General features: G+C 50.5%; 1 protein-coding gene across 9 annotated transcripts; it reads left to right on the forward strand.

Moving 5' to 3' along the window:
* The first annotated feature begins 33 nt into the window (after positions 1–33).
* On the forward strand, positions 34–8,710 carry DYRK1B (dual specificity tyrosine phosphorylation regulated kinase 1B). 9 transcript variants are annotated; one of them, XM_059666551.1, is made up of 12 exons: positions 267–931; positions 2,145–2,308; positions 3,524–3,646; positions 3,746–3,934; positions 4,328–4,475; positions 5,441–5,727; positions 6,404–6,550; positions 6,632–6,772; positions 7,070–7,105; positions 7,190–7,385; positions 7,773–7,879; positions 7,974–8,710. In XM_059666551.1, the coding sequence occupies exons 1-12, from the start codon at positions 853–855 to the stop codon at positions 8,343–8,345; spliced, it is 1,989 nt and encodes a 662-aa protein (XP_059522534.1). In that variant the 5' UTR covers positions 267–852; the 3' UTR covers positions 8,346–8,710. The 9 variants fall into 9 exon arrangements, with proteins under 9 accessions (XP_059522539.1, XP_059522540.1, XP_059522541.1 ...); XM_059666552.1 differs by having other exon boundaries at positions 269–931; positions 3,527–3,646; XM_059666556.1 differs by lacking the exon at positions 267–931 and adding an exon at positions 34–202 and having other exon boundaries at positions 7,070–7,385.
* The last annotated feature ends 11,621 nt before the right edge of the window (positions 8,711–20,331 follow it).

A 20,331-nucleotide genomic window follows, 5' to 3' on the forward strand; every position in this document is an offset into this window, starting at 1 on the left:
GAGGGAGCGGATGGGGGAAGTGGGGGCGGAGCCCAAAGCCTGTAGGGAGGGGGGGCCGGTTTGTTGTGGTTGCCATTTTGCTGGTTGCATTACTGGGTAATCAGGGCCCTGCTTCGCTGCGTCCACCGGATATCTTCAGCCAGTGGGCAGGCCTGAGCTCGGGCTTCCCGAGCAGTTTGAGTCCCCTTGCCTGCGTTCTCAGGTAACGAAGTGGCTACAGATGGGGCGCGGCTCGCGCTCCGCCCTCCCCCTGTCGCCGGGAGACTTAGGAGGCGCAGGGAGGAGAGGAGTGGGGCGGCGGGCAGGTGCAGGCCATGCCTACCTATTAATAGTTGGATTCCTGGAAGGGCATAGCCCGAGAGAGTTGTCTTGGGAAGGGGTTCTGGGGTCCCGCTCCCGCCCTTTGTTTGGGCTCGGCTCTGCCCGCTGCATCATTGTCGCCTAGCAACAACCGCCCCGAGCTGTGATTGGTTGAGCTCTCGGGCCCAGCGACCAATGGCACGGTTGTTGCCATGGCAGGTGTGGACTGCCAAGTTCAGGCCTGCCCGCTGGCCCTGGCGGCCCTCCAAAATGGGAGGCCAGACGCCTGTGTCCCTGGGGGCCGGTGGCTGCGTGGGGCGGGGCTGGCGGGTCGAGGGTTAACCCGCCCCTCCCCCGTCCACCTGCCTTTCCCTTCCCTGTGTGCCCCGGGTTGACCCTCGTCCCTGTCCCCTCCTCTTCCCCCCTCCCCCCGCGGCGGCTGCTGTTGTCACCCACCGGCCGCCTGTCCCGCTTGCCCTCCCTGCCGTAGGGCTTGCCGGAGCCCGCTGGCCCGGGACAGGCGGCTGTCTCCTCAGCGCCGCCACCGCCGCCATGCTGGCTGCTCGCCCACCCCACTGGGGGCCCCACCGCGCCCCAGCCTCCCGTGGGCCCCGCACCAGCCCTGACCCGGGTAGGGGGTGGTGGCTGGGAGAGACGATCCTGGTGTGGGAGGGCCCCAGGAAAGAGTTTGGGGTGTGTGTGTTGGGGTGGGGGGAGCTCCAAGAGAGGAGGGGTCGTGGGGTGGCAAGGCTTGGCATAGGAGAAAGGGACTGATATGAGGGATTTGGGGGTGGCAGATAGGGAAGAATTCTGTGATATTTGGGGGATTTGGCTATGGGGACTTCTAGGAATGGGCACAGTTGTGGATTGACTCCAGTGGACAGAAGAGTCACTGGAGAAAGGGCCTGGTGGGAAACCTGGATTGGGAGGAGGTGGGTAGACTCCAGTGTGGGGAAGAGAAGGACGATCACTAGTCGTGAGAAGAGACACATCCCTTTGCCCCCATCAGGAGGAGTGGGCCTTGATTGGAAGGGGTACTTGGCACAATACTGGGGAGTGGGATATGGTACGGAGAAACTAGCTGGAGCGATGGCTCCTGAGGTGGGAGAATGATATAGGGAAGAGGTCTTGGCATAATATGGGGGGGGGGGGGGGGTCCCTGGGGAAGGGTGTGCCCGGGTGGACCAGAGTGCCATAGGAGTAGGACTCGTATAGGAGTTCTCAGATAACTGGTCAGGAGGTCCCCAAAGACCCTGGTGTGGTTTTAGAGGCTTACAGAGGACTTGGCTATGGTTGGTGGGGCATAGAGGACTCTAATGTGGTTTGGGGGATCTGCTGGGAAGGGTAGATCTTGAAACAGATGAACCTTGCTTTGGTAAGGTGAGATCCCAATATTCAGGGGAGAGGGCAGGGGTACAGGATCTTGTGTGAGGGCGGCCTGGGGAGGCTTACAAGTGGAAATGGGAAGAAAAGAGTGAGCCCTACTCCCCATACTGTCTGTGATTTCTGTTTTCTTCCTTCCTCCAATTATTGGTGTCTTTCTGTCCTTTTCTGTCCTGGCCCATATTCCTGCCTGACTCCCGATCACTCTCTTTCACATGTGCCCGTTTGTGCTGCCCACCTCATTTATTTGGTAATCATTTGTTGAGGGATTCTGCTGTGCCTTCTTTCCCCTCCCCCTCACCACTTCTGTCTGTCCCCTCTTCATTCCCACCTGTTGCGCTGTTGCACTTTTCCTCCACCCTCTGTGCCTTGCCTTCTTTCTGATGTCCACCCCTTTCCTGCCTGGCATTCTCCCACACATCCCCTTCCATGTTGTTCCCCTGCCTCCCGCCTGCTCTCAGGTCTCAGCGGCGGTGGCAGCCGAGGTGCAGGATGCGAGAAGGCGCCCCCCAGCCGGGCTCCCGCTCCAGGCCTCGCTCCCCTGCGGCCCTCTGAGCCCACCATGGCCGTCCCACTGGGCCATGGTCCCTTCTCTGGCTTCCCAGGGCCCCAGGAACACACACAGGTATGTGGTCAGCTGGCTCCTCACCTGCCTGGGGTAGAGGGAGGCTGGGAATAGAAGGATCTTGGGGCCAAAGATAGTGTGGTTGTCCAGGACATTCTCTCAGGGGCATGAAGAGCCCCCTGGAAGTTGAATATAATAGAAAAGTTGCTGGCAGAGTCAGGGTTTTGAGGGCCTGTGTTAAAATAGGTAAAATTACTAGGTTCTCCATGCTTTAGTATTTTGTTCTGTAAAATGGGGCCAATAATGATATCTACCTCACAGGGTTGTTGTGAGGATTAAACCAGTTAATGAAATACATATAAAGTGCTGAGGACAGTGCGTGGCACATAGTAAGCAATAAATGTTCACTAAGAAAAAGTCCAGAGTGAAAGATCTGGAGGGAGTGTAAGGGGAGGAAAGTTGAGCCTGGAGGGTCTTGGAGTCTGCAGGGCCTAGGGTACAGGGTATAGATCTCCAGGGATAGAGACAGTTAAGGTTCTGAAATGTAGAGCTTGGAGTGGGAGATCCAGGGTGCTGGATCCAGATCCAGGACTCTTGAAGTGAAATAACTGGACAAAGGTGCTCAGATGTGGGGCGGGGGGTGAGCATTGGAAAGGCCCTAAGGGATAAGGGTGAAGCAAGATGGGAACCCTTAAGATGGGATACCCAGCTGGATGGTCTCAGGCGAAGGGTTGGGAGGGGCAGAGCCTAAGTTTTTTTTGTATGATCTCTCCCACTGAGGTTCAGAAAGGAACACTCAGCCAATCTTTAATAATTATCCACTACAGCCCTAGCTGGTTTGACTCAGTGGATAGAGTGTCAGCCTACAGCCTGAAGGGTCCCCAGTTCAATTCTGGGCAAGGGCACATGCCGGGGTTGCAGGCTTGATCCCCAGTTGGGGGCATGCAGGAGGCAGCCAATCAATGATTCTCTCTCATCATTGGTGTTTCTATCTCTCTCTCCCTCTCCTTTCCTCTCTGAAGTCAATAAAAATATTTTTTAAAAATAATAATTATTATTATCCACTACATACCAGGCCCTGCTCCAGGCACCGAAGATACACAGAAAGAATAAGACATAGCCTCTGCTCTTGGGGACTTTTTCTGCTTGTGGGGTTGTCAGAAAATGACCAAATAAATAGGCACGCAGTAATGATGAGCCAGCCACCCATTAGTTCTCCCCCTTTAGGTTGGAGGTAAAGGTCTGTCCTGAGTGCCCACCTCTCACCCTGTCCAGCAGGTATTGCCTAACGTGCGGCTCTTGCCGAGGAGGCTTCCCCTGGCCTTCCGGGATGCAACCACGGCCCCACTGCGCAAGCTCTCCGTGGACCTCATCAAGACCTACAAGCACATCAATGAGGTAGGCAGGGGGTGGGGGACCCAGCTGGGTGCTGAGGGGTCCTGGCTGCTGGCACAGGTCACTCACCAGTCCTCATCTCCTGGCTGGCCGGCTGGGCAGGTCTACTATGCCAAGAAGAAGCGGCGGGCCCAGCAGGCTCCTCCTCAGGACTCAAGCACCAAGAAGGAGAGGAAGGTCCTGAACCACGGTTATGACGATGACAACCATGACTACATAGTGCGCAGTGGCGAGCGCTGGCTGGAGCGTTATGAGATTGACTCCCTCATTGGCAAAGGCTCCTTTGGCCAGGTGCGGGGTGCCCCCACCCACCCAGATCCAGAGATTGGGGGATATGGGCACCCACTGATGTTGATTCACACAGTCAGTGGTTCAGTGGTTTCAAGTTCTATGCTGGGCCATTCAACCCAGCCCAGTCACTTGGTTTTCCCTGTGCCTGTTTCATTTCTTAAAAAAAAAAACCTGCAATTAACAGGACTCTCCACATAAGGTTGTGTTATTTCATGTCCAGTGTTCATACCAGTGCCTGACTGTTGGTGAGCACTCAATTTTGAATTCCTGTTAGTAATATTGATAGTGATATTGGTGAACCTCCTTAGCTGGAGGGAAAACAGTGGTGCCTGGCTCTATTTCCTCCCTCACCTCCCATTTCCCCTCACTTTGTGACATACCCTGCCCCTGCAGGTGGTGAAAGCCTATGATCATCAGACCCAGGAACTGGTGGCCATCAAGATCATCAAGAACAAAAAGGCCTTCCTGAACCAGGCCCAGATTGAGCTGCGGCTGCTGGAGCTGATGAACCAGCATGACACGGAGATGAAGTACTACATCGGTGAGCCCTGAGGCAGCACGAACTGTTAGGGACAGGTCACCCCTGCTATAGGACGGGGTTGGTGTCCTCAGGACAGGGTCTGGTCTGTAATCCCATGGCTTCAGTGATTCTTCTGCCACTTCTTATGATTTTTTGTCCTATTCACAAGATAATGCTGATCAGAGTTTATTAGGTGCTAAGGGTCAGGCTCTGTTGTAAGCACTTTACATAAATAAGCTCTTGTCTGCCTCACCACAGTGCCACGGAAGGGGCATCATTGCCCACAGCCTAGAGATGAAGAAGCAAGGCATTCAGGTGCTATTATTGCCTAAGGTCACAGAGTGTGTACTCAGTAGAGCTGTAATTTGACCAGGCAGTGGACTCCAGAGCCTTTACTTTTAACATTTATGCCAGCCTTTTCCCTCGTGTTTATACTGGTTCCTCTTAGAAAAAGCAAGAGGATTTAAATAGTATGTTTCTTTAAATATAAATCCTCACAGTAAATGGAAAATGAGTAACCTCTGCCACATACACAAAAAAAAGAATTGAGACTAAAACAATGTTATAAAATTAAATGAGGCAGTATAGAATCTTATTAAAGACACCGTTGGTGAGCCTCCTTAGCTGAAGGAAAATAGTGGTGCCTGGCCTGTCTCCCTCTTCATCTGTGCCTGTACAGACCTGTCAGCACCAAATGGAAACTTTCTCTTGGTTTATCTGACAGTTTGACAAGAGACTTGGGAAGAATTCACTTTTCTTAAGAAAATCAGTCTTTTTCTTGGTATGATCCAAGTTATAGACCATATAAAAATACCTGACTAGCGGCTGGTACCTGTGGGCACGCCACCCTTTGGCCAGTGCTCAAGAAGCAGAGACACGTATCTGCTTCCGGCCCGCTCCTTGATGCCTGCGTACCCCAGGCCACCACTGGCCTTCTCTGAGCCTCAGGGTTTTTTCCACCCCTTATTTGGTCCCCTTCCCGGCAGTGCACCTGAAGCGGCACTTCATGTTCCGGAACCACCTGTGCCTGGTGTTCGAGCTGCTTTCCTACAACCTGTATGACCTCCTGCGCAACACGCATTTCCGGGGTGTCTCGCTGAACCTGACGCGGAAGCTGGCGCAGCAGCTCTGCACGGCGCTTCTCTTCCTGGCCACGCCCGAGCTTAGCATCATCCACTGCGACCTCAAGCCGGAGAACATCCTGCTCTGCAACCCCAAGCGCAGTGCCATCAAGATCGTGGACTTCGGCAGTTCCTGCCAGCTCGGCCAGCGGGTAGGGCCTGGCCCCGCCCTAGGGGTGGGACTAGTGGTGTGGGTAGGGGTGTGGCTGGGACCGGGCGGAGCCAACTGGTAGCCAGAGATTAAGGGGCCGAAGTAGGCTGGATGGGGTAGTGAAGTGGCTGATGCCTAAGGGATAGTGCTTAGGTAAAGAAGAGGGCCACAGGATATATATACTGCCCAGTCAGAAAGGGAAGAGTGAAGGCTGGGGGTGGGGCCAGTTTTGAGGCTGCCAGATGTGGGTAGGGGAAATTGGGTTGGCTTTGAGCCTAGTTGGCACTTAGCTAAAGATTGTTTACCCAGTCTTCTGAAAGCTGGGATGGAAGGTGGGGAAGGTGCTTCAGCTATGCAACTTCCTGTAAGCAGTCATTTGAATTAATGATGGTGGTGGCATGAAAAGGGTCGGATTGGGAGGGTAGGAAGGGCTAGGTTTGCAGACTGCCAAACTCTGACTAAGAGGGGCCCAGAGTCAGGCCTACAGATGGAGATCAGGATCAGACTAGGCCAGCAGACTCTGAGGCCGATGAGTAAAGTGGAGGTAGTGGCTCCTGTAAAGTTGGTGCTGATAACATCAGGGTTTGTAGCAACCACATCCCCAGTTTGAGGCAGAAGGCTTATTGTAGTTTTGGGGGTGCCAGTGGGGGTGACTATTGCCCTCTATCCTCCCTCAGATTTACCAGTACATCCAGAGCCGCTTCTACCGGTCACCCGAGGTGCTCCTGGGCACGCCCTATGACCTGGCCATTGACATGTGGTCCCTGGGCTGCATCCTGGTGGAGATGCACACCGGAGAGCCCCTTTTTAGTGGCTCCAATGAGGTGTGCTCTTGAGGAGGGGGTGTGTTGGAGGGGTTGCAGGCCGGGCTGGCCTGATGACCCTGACTGCCCACATGCTCACAGGTGGACCAAATGAATCGGATTGTGGAGGTGTTGGGCATCCCACCAGCTCCCATGCTAGACCAGGCACCCAAGGCTCGCAAATACTTTGAACGGCTGCCTGGGGGTGGCTGGACCCTACGGAGGACAAAGGAACTCAGGAAGGTGCGGCCCCTGCCCTTTGCCGCTCCTCCTACTCTGGTGGCCCCTCACTCTCTCACACTTGGGGCTCCCTCTCTCCCTGCTTCCTCTCCCTCGTGTCTTTCCCTTCCTTCCTCTCCCCCTTGTCTGTCTTTTCCTTCCTCCCCAATCTACCCTATCTCTCCTACCCACCCCACAACTCTTCTTAGCTTCTCTTTCCACTTTCTCTCTGGTGCCTCTGTTTCCCCGTGTGTGTCTCCCTGCCCCTCCTGCCCACTGACGGCCACTCTCTTGCCCCCCCTCCCACCCCCTCCCTGCCAGGATTACCAGGGCCCTGGGACACGGCGGCTGCAGGAGGTGCTGGGCGTGCAGACGGGCGGGCCCGGGGGCCGGCGGGCGGGGGAGCCGGGCCACAGCCCCGCCGACTACCTCCGCTTCCAGGACCTGGTGCTGCGCATGCTGGAGTATGAGCCCGCCGCCCGCATCAGCCCACTGGGGGCTCTGCAGCATGGCTTCTTTCGCCGAACGGCAGATGAAGCCACCAACACAGGCCCGGCAGGCAGCAGTGCCTCCACCTCGCCCGCCCCCCTCGACACCTGCCCCTCCTCCAGCACCGCCAGCTCCATCTCCAGCTCTGGTGGGTGCCCAGTGCCCAATAGGGTAGGACAGTTGTGGGGGAAGCTCTGGTGTGGCCTGACCTTGGGGTCCTTGTCATTGGGCCTTCACCTAGAGCTCTGAAACTGCATGATCCTGAACTCCAAAGGTTAGGGCAGGAGAGCTCCAACTGGTCCTGACCTGATCTCTGAAACTGAACTTGTGCTCAGACCTCTAACTGGTTCTGACTCCAACACCCAAAACTGAACTCTGACCCCTAATCTCAAAATTGGGCCTGATTTCTTCACATGAATGCAGAACCCAAAGCCCAAACCTGGGCCTGGGTCATGAATCAGACTCAGCCACCTCAAAATCCAGCCACCACCTCTCCTCACTTAAGGCCTCTTCTCTCCTCCCCTGGCATTTCCAGGAGGCTCCAGTGGCTCCTCCAATGACAACCGGACCTACCGCTACAGCAACCGATATTGTGGGGGCCCTGGGCCCTCCATCACTGACTGTGAGATGAACAGCCCCAAGGTATGGGGCTTTAGGGCCTTTGGAGGTGGGTGGTGGGGTATCTAGGACTCCGGAACCTGGTTCTCCATCACCCACTGTTCCTTTGCTCCTTTAGGTCCCACTCTCCCAGCCGATGCGCCCCTGGGCAGGTGGTGATGTGCCCCACAAGACACATCAAGCCCCTGCCTCTGCATCATCACTGCCAGGGGCTGGCACCCAGTTACCCCCCCAACCCCGATGCCTTGGCCGTCCTCCATCACCAACCTCACCACCACCTCCGGAGCTGATGGATGTGAGCCTGGTGGGCAGCCCTCCTGATTGCTCTCCACTCCATCCAGCGCCTGCCCCCCAGCACTCGGCTGCCTCAGCCCTCCGGACTCGGATGACAGGAGGTCGTCCACCCCTCCCACCCCCTGATGACCCTGCCACTCTGGGGCCTCGCTTGGGCCTTCGTGGTGTACCCCAGAGCACGGCAGCCAGCTCATGACCCTGCCCCTCCCCTGGGGCCCTCCTGAAGCCATACCCCTCCCCCCATCTGGGGGCCCTGGGCTCCCATCCTCATCTCTCCCCTTGACTGGAATTGCTGCTGCCCAGCTGGGGTGGGTGAGGCCTGCACTGACTGGGGCCTGGGGCAGGGGGTCAAGGGGAGGGGTTCAGGCGTGCCCCCACACTAAGGACTGGACCCTTGGCCCCCTCTCTCCCCTTGTTTTCTATTTATTGTACCAAAGACAGTGGTGGTCCAGTGGTTGGGAGACCCCCTTCACCCCAGGGCCCTAGGAAGGGGTGGGGGCAGGTAGGGGGAGATGGCATTGCTCCTCCTTGCTGTACCCCCCAGTAAAGAGCTTTCTCACATGCCCGCCTGAGCGTTTGCAGGGCCCTGGCTCCCTTCACCCAGCCCTCAGAGGCATGGTGGGGATTGTGTTTGGGGAGGGGGTGCTGGAAGAGCTTTGTCTTGTCAGATATGTCCATAGGGAAGTTACAGCTATTGGTACAGACATGGGGCTGAGGAGGTCGGGGCCTAAGGAATCCTAGACAGAGATCCTGAATAGGATTGTAGCCCACATTTGCCTTTTCCAGGGTAAACTGAGACTCTGAAAGGGTGAAGGCCCACCTCTGGCCTGTTTCTGGGAAACAACAGTTTGTGACCTAGTAAGCCAGGGTTTCCAGAGTCTGTGCAGGAGTGGTTCCTTTTGCCAGGCAAGCATCCAGTAGGTGCTGAATACGTGTAATAGGACTTATTAGTGCCATCTGGGGATTGACAGGCAGACAATGGGTACAGACTTACCCCCCCTCTCCCGACGTCTGGTCTTACCCTTTGGAACAATTGCGGACACAGCAAGGCGTTTTGAGATTTTCAGGCCAAAAAATATCCCAGGGGTTCCAGGTAAGTGGGCCTGTTCCCTTGGCATTTGGGAAACTTTTGTCTCCCAAATGGCCAGTCAAGAACCTCCTGTTGCAAAGGGTATCCGTCTTCCACCTCAGGGATACGGGCGCCTCCTGGGAAATGGAGCTCCACTTAGCAATCTGCCCACTTTTCTTCGGGGAACTACAAAGACCAGAGTTCCTTTCGCTCACGTGTTTAGGGGCGGGATGTCAGGCGGCCAATCAGCAGTCAGACAAACAGCCGGATGCTGGTCGCTAGCGCTGAAGGAGGAAGGACAGGGCCGTGATTGGGTGTTTTTGGCCGTGCTGTGCGCAGGTGTTGATTTCTGTTGAGGCGTGCGGCAGGTGCCCGAAGGCTTTTCGTGGAGAGCATGAAGGTAAGACGTTCGTAGTTCGAGCAGAAGGTGGGCGCAGAGGCCTGAAGCGGCCCCGTCACGTGGGGCATCACCCAGCTCGCGGGAAAGACCCCGTCAGTAGGAGTGAGCAAGGGCTCCGTTACTTACCTGCTTGTGTTCGCTAATGGTGGCAACGTTGAACGCGAGGGAACCCAGACGGAGCACGGGTAGGGAAGCTCTTCTGGAGGTGGAGAAGCTGCCTGAGCTGAGACCTAATGATAGGGTTGCGGGGAGGGGTATTTGTGGTGCGGTGGAAAGGCTTGCACGAAGGCAGCAATGAGAAACAGCCTGGTGATCTGGTTTTGGAGATCTTATTGAAAGGCCTGTATGAATTAGGTCGTGGAAGATTTTGTTGGCTATTTGGGGATTTCCTGAAGGCAATGAGAAGCCATGGGGGGATGTCTAGAAGGGCAGGCCCTATTTGCTGTCATCTGGCAGTAAATTGACGGGAAAGAGACCTTGGTCTGGGAGCCCAGGATGGTGTCTGGCAGGATCATTGGGGATGAACCAGGGAAAGGGTCTTGGTAGGGAGCGGAGGAAGATGTGGGTAGGAGAGATAGTCTTGACAGGCTGGATGTGTGGTTAACAAATTGTGGAGAAGGGCAGGAAAGGAATATCCCTATGTAGGAGATATTCCTATAAGTGGCTGCATATTTTAGATGCTTAGTTAAAATTTTTTTGAATGAATAGTCCTAGGAGGCCAGTACTAGTATGATCTCCCTTTTGCAAATGAGGTTGCTGAGGGCAGAAAAAGTAACTTGTCCAAGATCACATAGCTGGGAAAGTAGAGGGCTCAGGATTTGTGTATATGTCAACCATTGACTTAGCCAGGTGCAAGATGAGCCTCGAGTCATCAGCAGGTGTCAAATCATGTGGATTCTGTAAGGAATTTGGGGTGGATAAGCATGGAAACATATCTCAAATTTCTATTTCCAGCTCAGAACCTCTCCTGTGACTGCTGACTGCCTACATGGTATCACCTCTTGGATTTCTAAAGATATCTTGAGAGTAATCTTGGCCAAATTGAATTCCTGGTTTTCCCCCCAAAAATCTGTTCTTCCAAGCTTGTTCTCAGTAAATGTCACTTCCATCCTTGTAGTTGCTCAGACCCAAAGCTTTGGAGTTGTTCTTGAGTCCACTCTTTGTCTTATATCCATGTCCGGTCCATCAGCAAATTCTTTCAAAGTATATTCAGAACCTGATCATTTCTTCCCACCTCCATTGCTGTCACCCTAGTCCTGTCCACTCCCATCATCTGCGTAGAGCAGCGGTTCTCAACCTGTGGGTCGAGACCCCCTTGGGGATCGAACGACCCTTTCACAGGGATCACCTAAGACCATCAGAAAACACATATATAATTAAATATTGTTTTTGTGATTAATCACTATGCTTTAATTATGTTCAATTTGTAACAATGAAAATACATTCTGCATATCAGATATTTACATTACGATTCATAACAATAGCAAAATTACAGTTATGAAGTAGCAACGAAATTAATTTTATGGTTGGGGGTCACTACAACATGAGGAACTGTATTAAAGGGTCGCGGCATGAGGAAGGTTGAGAACCACTGGTCTACATCATCATGGCAGCCTTCTCAATGGTCTCCCTGCTCCCCACATGCAGCCAGAGTGACACTGAACACCTGGTCACGTTTCTCTCCTGCTCAGTACCCTCCCGTGCCTCCATCTCACAGAAAGTAAATGCCAAAGTTTTCTCCATGACCTGCAAAGCCCTGCATGACCTGTCCATGTTACTGCTCTGACATCATTTATTCACCCCTCCTTGCTCACTCTGCCTCAGAGCCTTTGTACTTGCTGTTTTATTTGTTTGTTTATCTTTTGTTGAGAATATTACAGGTATCACCATTTCTCCCCATTGACCCCCTCCTCCCCAGGCCTTCACTGCACTATTGTCTGTGTCCATGGGTTATGCCTATCTATAATAATAAAAACATAATGTGTTAATTAGACCGGGCGTCCTTCCGGACGACCTTCTGGATGAAGCCGGGGCTGTGATAGAAGCCCGGGACCTGGGTGCCAGACGGAAACCGGTACCAGCAGCCAGGGGAAGGAAGGCCTATTCTTGCACAAAGTTTGTGCATCGGGCCTCTAGTATACATATAAATTCTTTAATTAATCTTTTCCCATCATACCCTCCCCCTTCCCTCTGAGAATCGTTAGTCTTTTGCAAGCTTCCATGTCTCTGAATCTGTTTTGTCAGTTTCATTTGTTCTTGAGTCAATTGGAGTTGAGTCAATTTGTTCATTAGATTCCACAGATAAGTGAGATCCTGGCTTATTTTGCTTAGCATAATACTATCCAGGTCCCTTCATGTTGTCTCAAAGGGTGTGAGATCCTTCTTTTTTACATCTGCATAGTAATCCATGGTATAAATGTACCACCTGTTCTCTTTACCTGGGACACTTACCCAGATAGTGAAGGCTCACCTTCACCTTCTTTAGGCCTTTACTCAGATGTCACCTTATCCTTGAGATCTTCCTATCCACCCTTCTAGAATTTTGTATGTTAACTTTCCTTGGCATTAATCATATCACTCTTTAACACATATAATTTCTTACTAGAGGCCTGGTGCATGAAATTCATGCACTCGGGGAGGGGGTGTGTCTCCTCAGCCTGGCCTGCACCCTCTTGCAGTCTGGGAGCCCTTGAGGGATGTCCGACTGACGGCTTAGGCCCTGCGGGGAGCAGGCCTAAGCCATCAGTCGGACATCCTTAGCGCTGCCATGGAGGCAGGAGAGGCTCTTGCCACTGCCGCTGCACTCACCAGCCATGAGCCCAGCTCAGGGCTTCTGGCTGTGCAGCACTCCCCTTGTGGGAGCGTACTGACCACCAGGGGGCAGCTCCTGAGTTGAGCGTCTGCCCCCTAGTGGTCAGTGCATGTCATAGTGACGGGTCAGCTGGTCTACTATCTGCCCCCTGGTGGTCAGTGCACATCATAGTGAGTGGTTGAATGATCTTAGCATATCATTAGCATATTACTCCTTGATTGGTTGAATGGCTGACTAGATGACCGGACACTTAGCATATTAGGCTTTTATTATATAGGATTGTCTGTCCCCCTTTACCCTATCCCCACCATGAGGGCAGGAGCTTTTGTCTACTTCATGCTTTATCTCCAACACTTAGAAGAGCCCTTGACATATAGTAGGGATTTAATGATTCTTTATTGAATGAACTAGGGGCCTGGTGCACGAATTCGTGCATGGGTGGGGTCCAGCTGGCCTGCCCTGATGGGGGCCCATTGTGGGTGTGGCCGGCTGGGGGTAGGGACTGTAGGAGGGCTCCAGAGCATGTCTGGCCTGGCTTGCTCAGTCCCGATTGGCCGGACGCCAGCAGCAAGCTAACCTACCCTCTGAGGTGGTCAGTGCACGTTATAGCGAGCAGTTGAGCATCCTTAGCATATCATTAGCATATTATGCTTTGATTGGTTGAACGGATGACTGGACATTTAGCATATGGCTTTTATATAGGATGGGTGGATGATTTCAGAGCTCAAATCCTGATCCCAGCATCCTACATACTCTGTCAGTTCCCTTTCCACAGAACTTTAAGGAGCTGCCTTAAAATTTTCTGAGATCTCAGACATTCAACAAGTGTTTTCATCTTGCCTCAGCTTTGTGCTCGGCATTGGGAAGACAGCAGAAAACAAAATAGTTTCCCTGCCCCCAAAGAGCTCACGGTCTTGGGTGGGGGGTTCAACTCATCAACTAACCACACAATATGAAATGACAGAGAAAGGTAGAAAGTGCTATAAGAGCACTTGACAGGAAATCTAATCTGGACCCTACAAGTGAGGTTTGAAGTGATCTGAAGGAGTAGGCATTAACTGCATTAAATCTGGTGTGTGTGTGTGTGTGTGTGTGTGTGTGTGTGTGTGTGTGTGTGTAAGATGGTTGGAACCTAAAGGCTGAGAGGGAGCAAGAGATCAGACCATGCAGATCCTGTAAGGAGTGTGTGTCCTTACCCCATGTGTAGTGGGAAGGTGTAAAAGAATTTTATTTTATTTTTAAAATTTTTTAACTGATTTTTGGAGAGAGAAGAAGGGCGAGGGAGTGAAGAGAGAAAATTCCATCTAAGAGTGAGACAATGATCAGCTGCCTCCTGCACACCCCCTATCGGGGATCAAGCCTGCAACTGGGGCATGTGCCCTGACCCAGAATCAAATGGCAACCTTCGGTTCATAGGATGATACCCAACCAACTGAACCACACTGACCAGGGCAAGAATTTTAGATAGTGGAAAGAGGCATGGTCAGTTATATATATTAACAGATTCCTTAGGCTGTTGTATGTGGAATTGGAAATAGGGGATTACGGATTGAAGTAGAGGCCAGTGATGGGGCTGTTTCTGAGATTAAAATAGCTACTGCTAATGAAGGCCACCCATTCTTTGCTGTTTTTTTCCATCAGAAGGTGAAGTCTCCTCCTTTAATTCGATCTGACTGTGACTTGTTTTGCTAATAGAATGTAGTGAAAGTGATGCAGTTGGGGAGGCCTGGGCCTTTAAGAGGCCTGGCAACTTGTGCTTTCACTCTCTTGGAGCCCTGGGTTTCTGTATAAAAAAATCCAGCTATGCTGGTGGAGAGAAATGTGGAAAGAGGCCCAGCCAGTCCCTAGCTGTTCCATTGTTTTAGCTAATGTGTTAGACATGAGTGACGCCATCTAGCCCAGCTCCCAGCTGACAACATGTGGAGTAGGGATGAGCCATCCTGACTTGAATTTGATTCTCAGTGAGATAGGAAGAAATCAGAGCATTTTGAGCTGAAGAATATGATACTAATAGGATTCCTCTGGCTGCCATGTGGACACAAGGGTAGAAGCAGACTCCAGTGAGGAGGCTACTGCACTAATCCAGCCAGAGATAGTGGTGGCTTAGCCTGAGTAGTAGCAGTGGAAGTGGGAGATGTGGTCGGATTTTGGATATAATTTGAAGGATGAGTAGGCAGCATTTGGGGTATAGGTGTGGGCTGAAAAAGAGGAGTCAACAACTAAGGGTTTTCGCCTTAGCAGAAGAAGGAGGGAATGCCAGTAACTATATGAGGAAGACTAAGAGAGGCTGTGGATGTGGATATATTAAGCATCCCAGTGGACTTGCTGAGCAAGCAGTGGAATCTAGGAGTCTGGCATTCAGAGGTGAAATCTGGACTGGAGATGTAATTGGGGTAGTCATCGGCATTTTTGTGGTAGGAAGGCCCAGATGAGGTCACTAAGGTGGGGAGTATAGATGGAAACAAGGTCTGGGAGTACTGGCAGGGAGGTCCATGAGGAGGTTGCTGCCATAATCTAGGTGACAGATGCTGGTGGCCTGGACAAGGTAGGGACAGTAGTGAACAGTCATCTGGATACATTTGTTGTTGTTAATCCTCACTCGATATTTTTTCATTGTTTTTTAGAGAGTGGGAAAGACAGAGAGAAACATCGATGTGAGAGAAATGCATCGACTGGTTGCCTCCTGCACGAGCCCCGACCAGGGCCTGGGCCAGAGTGGAGCCTGCCACCAAGGTACGTGCCTTGACCGGGATTAACCCGGGTCCCGTTGGTCCACAGGCCGACACTCTATCCACTGAGCCAAACCAGCTAGGCTGGATGCATTCTGAAAACAGGACTGACTGTGGATTGGTTGTGGGTGATGATGGAAAGAAATGGACAAGGGCCTCGTGAGAACAGAATGGAGTCAGAACATGGGGCAGTGACTCTTCTTTCCTCCTGGCCCTGACACCGGTCTCGCCTCTGCATCTGCTGCTTCCTCTGTTTGCAGGCAGCTGGGCTGGCCCTGGGTCAGTCTTGCTCTGACTCTATGTGACTTTCCAGTACAGTACCCACAGCTCCTCTGTCCCCATTCCAAATTCCCCAGACAAGGATCAGACTCCTGGGGTTGACTCTCAAGCGCTGCTCAACCTGCTATAGCTGGGGGGTATGGGGTTTCTGCAAGGGTGTCTGCCTGCTGGGAAGGGCTGTGGACTGGGCACCGCAAATAGTCACAGGTTTCTGACAGTGTATTGGGGGTAGGAGTGTGTGGGTGGATGTTTTGGTAAATGGGTGGGTGAGACATTTTTTTTAAAATTATTTATTTATTTATTTTAATATATTTTTATTGATTTCAGAGAGGAAGGGAGAGGAGAGAGAGATAGAAACATCAATGATGAGCAAGAATCAGATTGGCTGTCTCCTGCACACTCTCCTCTGGGGATCCAGCCTGCAACCGGGCATATGCCCTTGACCAGAACTGAACACAGAACCCTTCAGTCCATAGGCTAATGCTCTATCCACTGAGCCAAACCTGCTAGGGCGAGACATTATTAATGTAGCCTCAGATGGGTGAATGGGGTGGGAGGGATGAGGAAGTTGGGCTCTGGCAGGCTCTGACCCCAGAAGGGTTAGAGTTACGTTGGGAGAAGTGATGGGGATCCAACACAGCTTCTGCCTGCCATTGTAATCAGGAAGGCAGGCACTCTTAACTCCTCATGTGAGAGAGACACAGCAGTGACTGAGACAGCGTCCACCCTGCCCTCCGAGAGCACCCATCCAGTGGGGGAGACACCCCCTCACCAGCCGGGGGTCAGGGAGGGCCAGGATAGCGGGCGTTACAGGGTGCTGTGGGAGCCCACAGGAAGTACTTGCTCTAGTCTAAGGTATCAGGAAGGACTTCCTGGAGTGGAGAACACATGAGGTGAGATTTGAAGAGTCAGATGAAGGGAGTTAGGGTCTCTGCAGGTGATGACTTGTAGCCACGTCAGTAAATACTTAAATAATTTTTTTATATTGAATAATTTTAGATTTACAGAAAAGTTGCAAAGAAAATGCAAAAGATTTCCCATATACCCTGCACCCAACTTCCTCTAAAGTTAACATCTTACATATTTATGGTACATTTTTGAAAAGTAGGAAGTTAATGTTGATTAGTATTCTAACTTTATTCATATCCTACCTGTTTTCCACTAATGTTCTTTTTCTGTTCCAGGATCCAATCCAGGATACCATATTGCATTTATTTGCCATGTCTCCTTGGTCTCATCCAGTCTGTGACAGTTTCTCAGTCTTTCCTTGGTTTACATAACTTTGACAGTTTTGAGGTATACTGCCCCTCAGTCTGGGTTTCTGTATTTTTCTCATGGTTAGACTGGGATTATAGGTTTGGGGAAGAATACCTTCAGCTGATATTTACCTGGATCACTACTTTAAGGTGGTGTCTATCAGGTTTCTTAACTATAGTGTTACTGCTTTTCCCTTTTCTTATTCTGTTTGTTAGAAGCAAGTAACAAAATCCAGCCCACACTCAAAAGGAGGAGAATTAAGCTCCAGTTCCTGTAGGGAAAAATATAAAGGAATTTGTCATAATAAGTATGGGAAGATACTTTGAGACTGTGCAAATGTCCTGATTCTCCTCAAAGTTCCACCCACGAATTTTAGCATTTATCATGGATCTTGCCTGAGACAATTATTACTGTGGTATTCTAGTGTTCATTTTCTATTTCCCTCATTTCTTCTACATTTATTATTTGGAATTCTTCTGTAAGATTTGTCTCTTCTACCCCATTTATTTTATTTGTATAATCACTCATTTTTATCAGTATGGACTCATGGATATTTATTTTATTCTTTGTCTATAATCCAGTACTGTCATAATTAATTTTTTCACTCCAGAATAACTGGTTTTGGCCATAGGGGCTCTTTCAGGTTGGTTCCTATGTTCTTTATTTTTTTTCTTGAGTACCTACCTCCTTACTCTCTGGCACTGTAAGATGATTCAGGCTTATCTTGCATTTTCCCTGCCCCAACCCTGGAATCAGCCATTTCTCCAGGTATTGGAGAAAGGTATTAGAAACCGAGGGACAATGAATACGGTCATTGCTACTGGGGTGTCACTGTTTCTAGTCCCTCTCAGCTGACAGCTAGGAAATACATGTATGTGTTACAAACCCAGGTATGCACACACATCTGTTTTTCTGTGTGTGTATGTATAGATAGATGTAGCTATCTGTGTATAAAAATAAACATGAGCCAATACTGATATATATATACAGGCAGTCCTCAGGTTACGTCAGACTTCGCGTATGTCGTTTCTTGGTTACATCGCCATCTCCCATTTACAGTATTTATTTAAAAAAAAAAGTTCCGTCATTTTGACGTATGTACTCATGTGCTTTATGTTTTTTTATTATTTACCACAGTAAAGGTCAGGAATTGTTATCTTTCTTTTAAATTTTTTTACTGTTTCACTTCATTACTGCTGTGTATGTGCTACATGTGGGTGACGTAGGTGCTTATGTAGGTGGGTTCCGACTTACGCGAAAATTGCATTAGGTTGCACCGTAGGAACGGATCTTTCAACGTAACACGAGGACCTACTCTACTGTATGTGTGTGTGTATATATGTATTTTTGTTTGTTTGTTAATCTTCACCTGAGGACATTTTTCCATTGATTTTCAGCGAGAATGGAAGGGAGGGGGAGAGGCATTGGTGTGAGAGAGACACATCGACTGGTTGCCTCCTGCATGTGCTCCAAATGGGATGGAGCCTGTAACCAAAGTACATGCCCTTGGCCGGGAACGAACTCCGAGCCCTCCAGTCGACTGAGCCAAACCGGCTAGGGCAATCCTGATATTTCTGACTCTAATCCAGCCCCAAAAGGCTCATTCTCACCTTCCCTCCTTGCTTTCTTTGTAACTTCTTTCTCTGACAATAAAAACTTGGCTCAGTGGGCACTTTTTTGGGCTCACTTATTGACCATCTTGGCAAAAACTGGCAGTGTTAGCCATTCCCTTCTACAAAACACTCCCTTTGGTTTCTCTGACACTGCTTTCCCCTGATTTTCTTCCTATGTCTTGCTTCTTTACAAGAAGTTCCTGTTTTCCCTGATCCCTTAAATGTGGGGGAAGCTCTTCTCAACTCCCACCCCGGGGCCATCTTAATCTCATTTATGGTTGGTTTGCTGTCTCTGTGCTGATGACGCCCACTCTGCCCTACACCTCTGCATCTTCCCTGGGCCCCAGATGTGGGTTGCCTCGTGAGGCCACCACTCCCTTTCCCCTTCAGCCTGGGTGATCTCTGGGTCTTTAACATGCACTATATTCCAAATTGCAAACCTCTTCCTCCTCTCAGTCTCTATCTCAGGGGTTACTCCAGGCTCTCAGAGAGAACTGGGCTTCATCTTCAATGCCTCCTTCCCCATCCCCACCCCCAGCCCTACCCATCAGCCTCCACAGATTGTCCACTAGGACTCCTGGATGTCTTCCATCTGCCCCTTCTTGCCTTCATGGTCCCACGTTGGCCAAATCCTGTCCTCTCCCACCTTGTCTCTGCCTGCCCTCCTCCTTGGCCTCTGGCCTCCCATTTCTCTAACCCACCCCCACTTGGCAGTGAGAGGGATATTTGTGAAACACAAATCTAACCATGTCCTTCTGCTTCAATGCATCCCATGTTTCTCCAGTGTCCTTAGGGTAGGGTCCTACCTCCTTCTAGTACTGAAGGTTTGTTGTGATCTGGCCCCTGACCATCACGATCTCAGCCTGTCTCCCTGACTGCCTAAGCTCTAGACCAGCCGTGGGCAAACTACGGCCCACGGGCCGGATCCGGCCCGTTTGAAATGAATAAAACTAAAAAAAAAAAAGACCGTACCCTTTTATGTAATGATGTTTACTTTGAATTTATATTAGTTCACACAAACACTCCATCCATGCTTTTGTTCCGGCCCTCCGGTCCAGTTTAAGAACCCATTGTGGCCCTCGAGTCAAAAAGTTTGCCCACCCCTGCTCTAGACCCACTGAACTTCTTTGTTTCTTTGAACATGATCAATGTGCTCACCTGGATCTCTACATAGACCTTCACCCAGCCCCAACAATCTTCAGCTCACCGGTCCTGCCCCACCCACTTTCTTCCCACTCATGTTATTTTGAAACTCCCCAGACATCACCATCTGTAAGGATAATGAATACAGTGTAACCAGTGGTTATGCTGAGTGTTGGAAGTTGGTGTGTGGGGTAGCTTCACTTTAAAACAATTTTTGCAATGAACATGTTTTTATTTGTTGATGACAGTATTACAGATATCCCCCAGAATGAACGTGTTTTCATTGAATACTAATATAACACCAATAGCTGTTGTGGGAGAAAATTTAAATAAGAAAAAAAATGTCATGTGTTTGAATTTAAGAGAAAAAACCTTTTAGGAATTGTTTTATTACTTTAAGAATTCTACAGAGGCAAGAAGAGCATAGAGGTTTATTGTCTGTGCACACTGTAACTGTGCTAGAATGTGAAAGTGCTGGAATGTACTTTGAAGGAGTACTTGTAAGCTTCCTTTTGAGTCACATCCACCGAGGGAATTTTCTGCCATGAATTTTCATAATTATCATTGTAAACATGGCTTGTGTAATTTGTCTGAATAGTATCTTACAAGCATTGGGAACAACTGAGTTATTTATATAAAAGGATTTTGTATATGTAGAGGAATCTTTGGTGTTGGGAGATTCTTTGTCTTATGCTATGATGTCAGTAACAATTGGGACAGTGAATTTAGGGTAAAGCAACTGTGAATGTACCAACTTTGAGACATTTTTTGTTTTTAAATCTGGCTAGCATGTGCTTTAATGATAACTTCCATCATCTACCTGACGCCTTTCTCATGCCAGGCCTGTTCTCAGCCCTTTCCGTCGATTAATTCCGTAATC

Source organism: Myotis daubentonii, chromosome 15, assembly GCF_963259705.1.
Source record: "Myotis daubentonii chromosome 15, mMyoDau2.1, whole genome shotgun sequence".
NCBI lineage: Eukaryota > Metazoa > Chordata > Mammalia > Chiroptera > Vespertilionidae > Myotis > Myotis daubentonii.

Excerpts from the sequence above, each read along its gene's own strand:
- DYRK1B (XM_059666549.1), top strand. The coding sequence starts at position 853 with ATGCTGGCTGCTCGCCCACCCCACTGGGGGCCCCACCGCGCCCCAGCC. Across the intron at positions 932-2,144 it reads CCGCACCAGCCCTGACCCGG|GTCTCAGCGGCGGTGGCAGC; the intron begins GTAGGGGGTGGT and ends GCCTGCTCTCAG. Across the intron at positions 4,476-5,440 it reads GGAGATGAAGTACTACATCG|TGCACCTGAAGCGGCACTTC; the intron begins GTGAGCCCTGAG and ends CCTTCCCGGCAG.